The 9,899-nt window shown below is 40.8% G+C and overlaps 1 protein-coding gene across 2 annotated transcripts; it reads left to right on the forward strand.

Annotated features, from left to right (window-relative positions):
• Nucleotides 1–2,840: 2,840 nt before the first annotated feature.
• On the forward strand, nt 2,841–7,219 carry LOC311055284 (zinc-binding protein A33). 2 transcript variants are annotated; one of them, XR_014601778.1, is made up of 7 exons: nt 2,841–3,441; nt 3,884–3,979; nt 4,076–4,306; nt 4,533–4,555; nt 4,647–4,765; nt 5,443–6,050; nt 6,357–6,405. XR_014601778.1 is itself a non-coding variant. In XM_084071415.1 (6 exons), the coding sequence occupies exons 1-6, from the start codon at nt 3,049–3,051 to the stop codon at nt 5,982–5,984; spliced, it is 1,404 nt and encodes a 467-aa protein (XP_083927541.1). In that variant the 5' UTR covers nt 2,841–3,048; the 3' UTR covers nt 5,985–7,219. The 2 variants fall into 2 exon arrangements, 1 of the variants encoding a protein (XP_083927541.1); XM_084071415.1 differs by having other exon boundaries at nt 5,443–7,219.
• The last annotated feature ends 2,680 nt before the right edge of the window (nt 7,220–9,899 follow it).

A 9,899-nucleotide genomic window follows, 5' to 3' on the forward strand; every position in this document is an offset into this window, starting at 1 on the left:
CATGGCAACCAAAGACTGGAGGAGAGGAGGGAGGAACCAATGCTCGTGGAGATGGAGGATAGGATGGATGCCACGATGCAGCACCGACTTCTATTCGTGAAAGACAGACAATGACATATGCTACACCATCCTCAAGCCTTTTCAAGGCAATGTTTGATATTGATTTTTGGCCACAGACCCACGTACATCTGAACTGACTTAGCCCTAAATGTATAGTACTAGTGCTGTGGTCCTCAAAGTGGATTGAGGGACCTTCGGTGTTCCTTGAGGGTGGTCCAAATGAACCATTATAGGTCTGTAACTCTGAGAGCTATGATAAAATAAAACGTTTGAGAACCACTGTACTGGTGGACTCCCAGTGTGCCATAATGTCATAGTAAATCAGTACATATTCTGAAGAAAACCTGACATTCAGTAGGCTAATTGGGTCTTATGATCAAAATAAGAACATTATAGTGTTATGTAAAAAAAGAAATACAAAATTTGCCATGGACAAGGACAAGTCTTGCCACGGGCACATTTGGCCGTGTATGGACATATTGATGACCCCTGGCTTTGTGCCTTTGTGTTGATTGATGGCAATCCATAGTGGAAGCAAGCACTGGATCATTGGTCCATCTATTTAAGGGTGGGTGGCTAAAACAAGGACTTACTCATATTTTCTTTTTGAATGAGATATTCAAAGGTTATATATGTCCCATTTCTGAATATGCTGGTACGTCAACCATAGTCGCGACATCCCTTGATTCCAGCTGGGGAACCTATGTTGCATGTCTCATCCAAATTAAGTAAAAACTGCTTAAAACAGTTGACATAATTGGTCCAGAGATCCTGTGGCAGACAGATTAGTACAGCAGTCATCACATACATTTAGAAGAATTAGATATTATTAGGCCTATATTAGATATTAATGCACATATGATGTGTAATGCACTCTTGCTATTTCAACTCTTTTACTAGTATTGTCAAATTTGACATTCAGGCTTTGGATGCATTTTACAACAGACATTTAGCAGACGCTCGTATCCAGAGTGACTAACAAACGTTCAAGAGCAGACTAAAAATGGTCAGGGTGAAAAGAGAACAAAGTAATAGATTATGAATTTAAAGGTAAAATAACTTAAAACTAAATTGTATTTAGTTTTATTTACTAAAACTGTATTAGTCCCCCTATAAGGGCAAATAGTTTGGAGCAGCTTGTAAAAAGAGAAAGTAAAGTAACAATATACAAACAAACACATATGGCAAGAAACTAAATGTGGAATGAAACAATATTTTATTTTATGCATAAGCACATTGTCTACTACGCCTGTTGTATGAAATGTGCTCTATAAATATTAATAGGCTACACAAAAGACTACTTGACTTGACAAAATAAGGTAAAACATTAAAAACGAAATAAAAAAGGACAAGAAATAATAATAGCAGACCCCCACATTAACAGAAAACAGGAAAGACACCAGTATAGAGCCCAGTATAGAGACTCCAGTCAAGTCAACCATGGTTAAAGTGGTTAAAAGTCATATTGCTGAGAGGATGAGCAATTTAGAATGGAGACTAGTTTATCAAGCGGCTCCGTATAACATAATAACACCCCGATGGCAACAGAGATTGCAGTTTTCTGGAAGATATCAATCAATCAATCGATCGATCAATCAACTTTATTGTCACAACACAGTTACAGGTAAAAGTGAGGTGAAACTCTTGTTTATGCAGGCTTTCACGTTTGCAGTTCAAGGGATAAAAGAGATTTAGAAAATAAAAAGAGCACAAAAAGCATGCAAATAGCAGCATGTTAAAAAAAAATCAGTATTCTGTCATATAAAGAGGTCTTAAATCACAAATGTAATGCATTCAATAAAGCCTATAGATATATTGGTTACAGAAAGTAAGTTGGGCAGGTTGTTTCACTTAATCTTGGAACCGATTTTGACAATGCTTTTCGGTCTGTTTCTATCTTTTACTGTGAGGTTGTGAAGCCAGCAGATTAAAAAAAGCTCAGAACGCTCACAAATCAAATATTGATAAAACGGCAGAAGATAACGGGCCTGACGGATTTTTCTTTTCATTTAAGGTGAATTCTCTGTTAAAGAACAGAAAACTTTAGTTACTTTACCTTATTTGTTTATTTAGACGGGACACCGCATATTAACGAACAATGCATATCAATGTAATGCAAAGATGCTAATTTACCTCTGCAGTCCCCACAAAAAGCATAAAAACAAGTAGACAATAGAGTACATTATACAACACAGGGAAAACAAAGCATGAATACAAAAACAGAGGAACAAAACAGGTACAAAACAAGGGTGTGTGTTTGTGTGTGTGTGTGTGTGTGTGTGTGTGTGTGTGTGTGTGTGTGTGTGTGTGTGTGTGTGTGTGTGTGTGTGTGTGTGTGTGTGTGTGTGTGTGTGTGTGTGTGTGTGTGTGTGTGTGTGTGTGTGTGTGTATGTGTGTGTGTGTGTGTGTGTGTGTGTGTGTGTGTGTGTGTGTGTGTGTGTGGGGGGGGGGGGCATTGACTCGAAAGCTTTTACAGAATGACTACCTCAAAACAGAAAAAGTTATGTAAATATTGGGACTGACAGGCTAGCCTGAGTAACAGCAACTCCCCATAAATTGCTCCAATTAGGCTCAAGTGTCAGCCTTGAGCTCTTTATCCAAACCAAGACACATTTACATGTATATCCTGCATGAATATATTCCAAACATGAAACAGGTTACTAACCAGTTTTAAGTTATTCAGCTGTCAGCCAATAGGGCTTTACTTCCTGTTTCCCAGGGGCATGCGATGCTGCCTCACACACACACAGCTCTTCAGTTTGCACATACTCCCACAGAAGGCAGACACAGGAAAACCAAAAGCATTATTGACTCGCGTCAAGAACAATGGAAGGCAGGCCTGAGCTTTCCTATTAAACTAGCTGGAGACTAGTCTAATAGAGAGAAAAAATAGAGTGCTTTACTGAGAGTGCTATATCACTCTCATATCTAAACCTGAGGACTTTTAATCTCTGGAGTGACTCTATTGTACATCTCAAGTTGGAGATCATGATGTCTCTGCCAGAAGAGGATCTTTCATGTCCTATATGCTTCGACATCTTCACAGACCCTGTTCTGCTGTCATGCAGCCACAGCTTCTGCAGGAGCTGTGTGAAACGCTGTTGGGAAACCTCAAGCTTGCGCGAGTGCCCGGTATGCAGGAAGAAAGCCTCAAGGTCCAGTCCACCATCCAACCGGGCTCTGAAGAACCTCTGCGAGGCCCATGTGAAGAATAGAAGACACAGTGTGGGAAAGGAGGTCATTGTCTGTGACCTCCACGGGGAGCAGTTCAAGCTATTCTGTCTGGTCGACATGCAGCCCATCTGTGTGGTGTGCCAGTCTTCCAAACTGCACAAGGACCATGACTGTGTTCCTATTGAAGAGACAACACTGGATTGCAAAGTAAGGAAGCTCATCGTGACATTGTGTTGCTAATATGACGCAGACTAACTAACACAGACTCTTCTTCCGTAGATTTATAACTTGAAAAACCATAAGGTGTAGGCCCTGAAGGCTGGAATGCAGTTTGTCAGGTATATGTACTGTATGTGTACTGTACAGTATGTGAAAGCACACCATATACTTATGATGATGAGGCTTGTTGGCTATACTAAACCCATGACTGATTTATACATAATTGACAGGGAGGGGTCCCCCAGGGGTCTTTAGCCTTCTTGGCCCCCAACGTTTTTCCATCTACACCAAATCTCTTTGCTGAAAATATCAGATGTGCAAGCTTATAACCTCTCGGGATGCAATGCGTTGTGAGATTGTGGATCTGCTAATTCTTCCAAATGTTCACCTATTAGGGTTCATGTGGTTAATCTCCTTCATTTATTTTCAGGATGAAGTCACCACAACCTTGGAGAACCTGCAAGATCAACAAAAAAAACTCAGTAGAATTCAAGAGAACTCTGGGGTCATTCTCAGTCACATAAAGGTACTTTTTTAACTTGTAAAGATCATGTCTTCCATTCAGATGCTATAATTGCAAAAATAATATATCTCAGTCACATTTAACTTTTCACTCCCTTAGAACCAGGCACTGGAAACACAGAGACTGATCAGGAACCAATTTGAACAACTCCACCAAGCTCTCTACGATGAAGAGTCAGTCAAATTAGCTGCCCTGACAATGGAAGCAGAGGAGAAGATCACAGCAATGAAGGACAAGATGTCAGAGACTGCGGCAGAGATACTGTGTCTCACTGAAACCATCCAAACCCTGGAGGAGAAGCTGAGAGCCGATGACATGATCTACATGCAGGTTAGCACTGCAGGCTATAGTTACACAAACGTCACAAGTTACACAATCTTCCCAACCTGATAGTCATAAAGATACCGTTATGTGACTATTTTGGTGTCAGCATGTTGGCACTGGAAAAACTGTTCTTTAAATTGTGTCTGAATAATCCCATAAGGAATGGGCTGTGAAAGGCAGCCAGGCACGAAAATAAAAGTATTCATTAATTCAGTCTCTTTATTTTTTGCAGAACTTCAAAGCCACACTTGAGAGGTATGTCATTTTCTATGAATCTTCTTAAAATCGAATATTTTATGTCATTGAGAAACAAGTTTCAGTGCAGGATGAATTGTCATCATTACAGAGGCAACAGCATGAAACATGGCTCAGAGAATATGCCTGGGGCGCTGATTGACGTGTCAAAGCATCTATGCAACCTCAAGTACAGAATCTGGGAGAAAATGCACGACCATCTTCAGTACAGTGAGTACAGTACACGTACAGCCTAAAAATACAATTTGGTGGTGGTGATACTGATAGTAATGTATTCAAGTAAACTGGTTAAAAGTAACATGATATGAGACAAACCCTTCCAAGTATGAGCAAAATACGTGCTCTTTGACCATCTCCAGTGGTGGAAAGTAACTAAGTACATTTACTCAAGTACTGTAGGCTACTGTACTTAAGTAGAATTTTCAGTACTTTTACTTCTACTCCACTACATCTCAAAGGCAAATATTATACTTTCACTCCACAACAATTATTTGAAAACTTTAGTTCCTAGTTACTTAGATTTTGATTATTATTACAAAACCACTTCAGACCTATATATACACTTTGTCAATTTGAAAATAGCCGATCTACAAGCTCACAACGTGTCGCAAAGCGAGTGTTGTGAGCTCGTAATTCTGCTATTTTCAAAGGATTTTTATACATTTTGCACATTTGAAAACTTGTGAAATGGGACCTATGCAAAATGAGTACTTTTACTTTTGGTACTTAAAGAACATTTTGATGCCAATACTTTTGTACTTTAACCCATTAAAGTTTTGAATGTAACAGTTTTACTTGCAACAGACTATTTCTACAATAGGGTATTGATACTTTTACTCTAAACGGGAGTACTTCTTCCATCACTGACCATCTCCCTCCCCCTTTAGCTCCCTTGACATTGGACCCAAACACAGCACACCCATGCCTCATCCTGTCTGATGACCTCACGTCCCTCCATTACTCCAGCCAGCCCCTCTGCTTCCCCAACAACCCAGAGCGCTTCCATGTCAGCGCCGAGGTGGTAGGCACGACCGCCCTGGGTTCAGGAAGTCACCGCTGGATTGTAGAAACGGGAAACAACCATGATTGGCTCCTAGGCGTGGCTTCTGCGTCCGCTCCAAGGGACGTGGAGGTCTCCGCCCGACCCGAGAACGGCTTCTGGACCCTGTGTTTACGGGATGGGGAGCTCAGAGCCATGACCTCCCCACCGACGGCCCTGGCAGTGACCAGGAAACCCTGCCAAGTCAAAGTGAAGCTGGATTATGACAAGGGGACTGTGTCTTTTTTTGACTCTGCTGATGATGCGGTCCTTTATTCGTTCACACACAAATTCACAGAAACATTGCTTCCCTATTTCTATACACAAAGCACGTATCCACTAAAGATCCTACCAGAGAATGTGTTGTGTGTCACAAAGTTGCATAGATGAGAGGATGGCTGTGGCATCATATTTGATAAACTGTCATATCAATGCTGCAGTATTTGGATAAAGCATGTCACCCCTTATACATTTTATGTAGAATTGTAGGGAGAATAGTACTGTTACACCATTGTCCTCACATTACCCAGACAGCAATCACATCCACTTCTATCAAGCAAGGTAAGCTCAATCAAATTATCAAAAAATTGATAATCTAATCCAATTAATTATAATTTGTCAATATAGTCAGACCTATTTAATTCCAAAAAGGTAGTGATAATTAGCACTTACTTAACCCTAGCAACCCAATTCTGGACATGTCATAATAGGCGAACATTTGCTGAGCACATCTTGCAAAGCTTGGATATTTTCGTCAAAGAGATTGGTGTAGAGCAGGGGTCTTCAACAGGGGGTCCGGGACCCCTAGGGGGTCTTCAGAGTCACAGGGGGGCCACAAATCTTTGTGTGATGTTTTACATTAACCACTTGAACCCTAGCAGTAGTAGCAGCCCTATTCTGAGGAGAACTTCAGCCAAAAATATCCGATATACAAGCTGTGAGCTTGTAGATCGTAAATTTTTGGCAAAGCACATTTACATGAATCCAACATACACTGTTGAACAAGTCTACGAAGCTTTCTATGAAATCTATGAAAAAGTTTAATCTGCAACACAATTTTATACAATATGTAGTGGGGGTCCCTGCTTCATCTCTCTCTCACTTAACCTTGAAGAGCCCTGGTGTAGAGGGAAAAAAAGGATGGGGCCAAGTGTAGACCCTTGAGGTATATATAGCCTATAGGTTTAAGTGGTTAAGTGATGTAGCATTGACATGTTTTGCTACTGTGGTTTTGTCTTGACTTTCTTTCATGTTGTATTCATATTGTACACATGATGGCGCCCTAGCACTTCCAAATTCAGATCCAACAGTGGCTAGTGGGATGTTGCCAGGGATCGCAGAATAATTATTATAAACAATGGACACTTCAGTGGATGATTACAATTTCTATTTTATTGAAAATATATGCAAAAAAATGTGTTCATGCATTTTGTTTTTTCAGTCACGTATGTTCTAAAAATGGACCATAGACCAAGTTTTGTTTTGTTGTTTTATTATTTTATTTCATAATTTTAATGTTCTCTCAACCTCAGCACTGAAAAAAGACGTCCAAAAATGTGTTTTATTACGTATGTAAGTGTAACTAAATGACTAAAATAATGAATAAAATACATTAGATCTGTAAACCATTTCATACTCTTACACCTGTTGCAGTGCCATGCATTTGTATCCTTGTTGTCCAGCATGTATATGGGCTACATAAGATATTTATTTTAAACCTTTGCAATTTTATGCAGACGGTGCTATGTTGGAAGATGGGGTGTTTTTCTCCTCCTTTTTGGTACTCGAAGAGCACCTTTTGACACAGATCTCAGGGAGGAAGCCAGTTTCTCCAAATGCCACGGAACAGGTAAATGAGTGGCTGGAAGCTGCTGCTGAATAAACATGAGCACTTTAGCTATGTGTCTGCTGCCACTGTTGTTGTTTTTACTGACTTGTTACCATTAGTATTTGGCCTACAGGTCGTTGACAGCTGTGTAACATTTGCCAGGTCCTTCATTACAACGGTCATAGTGTTTTATGTTGTAGTTATAGTAGTTATATATACTGTAGCCCAGTGCTTCTCAACCTTTTTCAGGCAGCGACCCCCCAAAATAAATCATATTAGATTAGAACTGGGGAGTGGGACCACCCAAAATAATCATATTTGAACTGGGGACCCCCCACTCTGAAAAGCACTTGGAATTATAGGAGTTGAGGTATTGAATTTAGTTCCACAAATATCTTGTGAAAATAGCTGATCTACAAGCTCACAACGCTTCACGTTTCGAGGCGGTGTGAGCTTGTAGATCAGCTATTTCAAAATATTTGCCTCTTTCTTATATTATTTTACATTTTTTATAGTATAGCTTGTTGATTACTTTTGATGCAGTACATTTTTTTAAAGGTATTAATAGGGCCTTAAAACTCCTTAAATTGCCACTTTACTTTCATCTGGGGACCTCCCCAAAATCATGTGGGGGCCCCCTGGGGGTCCCGACCCACAGGTTGAGAACCACTGCTGTAGCCTATGTCACATGCAACATTTGTAAAGATGTCTATAGTGACATGTTTATGACATGGTTATGTCAGTCTTGGGACAGGAGGGTTCAGGTGGAGTGTTGCCTCAAAAAGTGTTACAACTTTTTGCATGCAGTTTTCTCCAGATTTGACAGGAGGAGACCATGCAGTTGTTGCTGTTATTATTAGATTCTGTCTTGTTTTGCACCTCATCTCATTATGCTGAGGTGTAAAACATGCTGATGGTCATACAAATGTCCAATTTAATATGAGCTGTGTGGGACATGCACCAGAAAGAATAACACATTACAAACTGTAATGTGTAACAAACTGTCAGGGCATATCCCTCCAGGCTGTTTTTTGTATTATATCTTGTCTGTGGACTCTCCACAGGGATCCATGGCGCACACATGAACCTCTAACTCACCTAGGGTGGCCATTTTAAAAAGTACAACCCGTTTCATGGCAGGATAAAATGACAGCTAGCGCTGCATTAAAATGGCAAAGTTCACATTCTGCATGTAGACAATAGTACAGACTATACAGTTTTTAATGGAAGTGAAAATTGTTAATTGTACAACTACCGTGCATTCAGACGTCCTCTGACATTTTTGTATATATATGTGATGGATGATGGAGGGTAACAAATAAAGAGTTACAACAACGGAGGCGCGCCATCTGAAGCGGACTTGAACCACGAGAGGCACCACCGAGCGAGCTCTCGCAAGCGCGTCGCCATGCCGAACGCGGGTCCGACCGTACCGAGGTCACTGGATTTGTGGGCCCGACCGTTCCGAGGTCGCCGGATTTGTGGCTCTGACCGTTCCAGGCTCGCCGGATTTGACTGGGGCGATTGGACTTTGGTGGCCAGACATACGTGGGTCTGACAGTTCCGACATCTTTTGTCTTGATGCCCCTTATGTCATGCCTTCCTCTGGATCCTGGGGCTGGGACACCTTATCCATAAAGGTGGCATCCTACGCATCCAAGCCCAATTATACTTGTTGCTCACTGAAAATAACTGATAATACAAGCTACTGATGACACAGCGCTTTAGCCTCATGGATTGTCTCCTCTCACTGTACAAACTAAAATGTTTTTGCTGAAGCGAGAGATTGTGATAATCTTTTCTACAGCCATCATGGGGCCTGGTGGTGCATGGCGTATCTCTTCCCCTCGTTAATTCCCTCCATGGGCTGTAGCCTACGTGTCTCACCTAAGCTCTGTTAACAGGAGGCATGCACACACCCCCCTCCCACTCCTGTGGGGCTCAGACAGGAGAGATGCTGTTTGCCACAGATCCTGGTCCCTGAAGATACCAGACTGTATCATTAGTGTTTTTCTCTACATAGATCAAATGGAAATAACACTGCATGTATATTTGCACATATTGTACTGAAATTTGTCCTCTGCATTTACCCATCCTAACTATTAGGAACAGTGGAAACAGTTAGGGATTGAAGTGTCTTGCTCAGAGACACTTTGACTATGTTTGGTATATAAAACATACAAATAGAAAATATATAGACTGGAAGCCATAAAGTTACACAAAGATAACTAAGTGAGAAGAATGTTTGAAGTTCTTGACTACCAAGGCCCCAGTTGAGATCTTGTTTTTGGAATTTTACATTTAGTTGAATAGCTCATAACAGGTTTTCTATATCCAATGTCTATTCACACATCATTGGAGTCAGTAGAGGATGATGATTATTATTATTTTAAACAAGTGACAAAGGTCAACAGATTTATACTGTTAAAATGCATCATTCTGGCCTGGGCCGTAGCGTGGCGTTCCCAACGACCTTT

The sequence above is a fragment of the Gymnoscopelus microlampas genome (assembly GCF_963454915.1).
Source record: "Gymnoscopelus microlampas genome assembly, chromosome: 11".
NCBI lineage: Eukaryota > Metazoa > Chordata > Actinopteri > Myctophiformes > Myctophidae > Gymnoscopelus > Gymnoscopelus microlampas.

Coding starts and splice junctions, on each gene's coding strand:
- LOC311055284 (XM_084071415.1), top strand. CDS start 3,049: ATGATGTCTCTGCCAGAAGAGGATCTTTCATGTCCTATATGCTTCGAC. Junction 3,442..3,883: donor AGACAACACTGGATTGCAAA/GTAAGGAAGCTC, acceptor ATTTATTTTCAG/GATGAAGTCACCACAACCTT. Junction 4,766..5,442: donor GCACGACCATCTTCAGTACA/GTGAGTACAGTA, acceptor CTCCCCCTTTAG/CTCCCTTGACATTGGACCCA.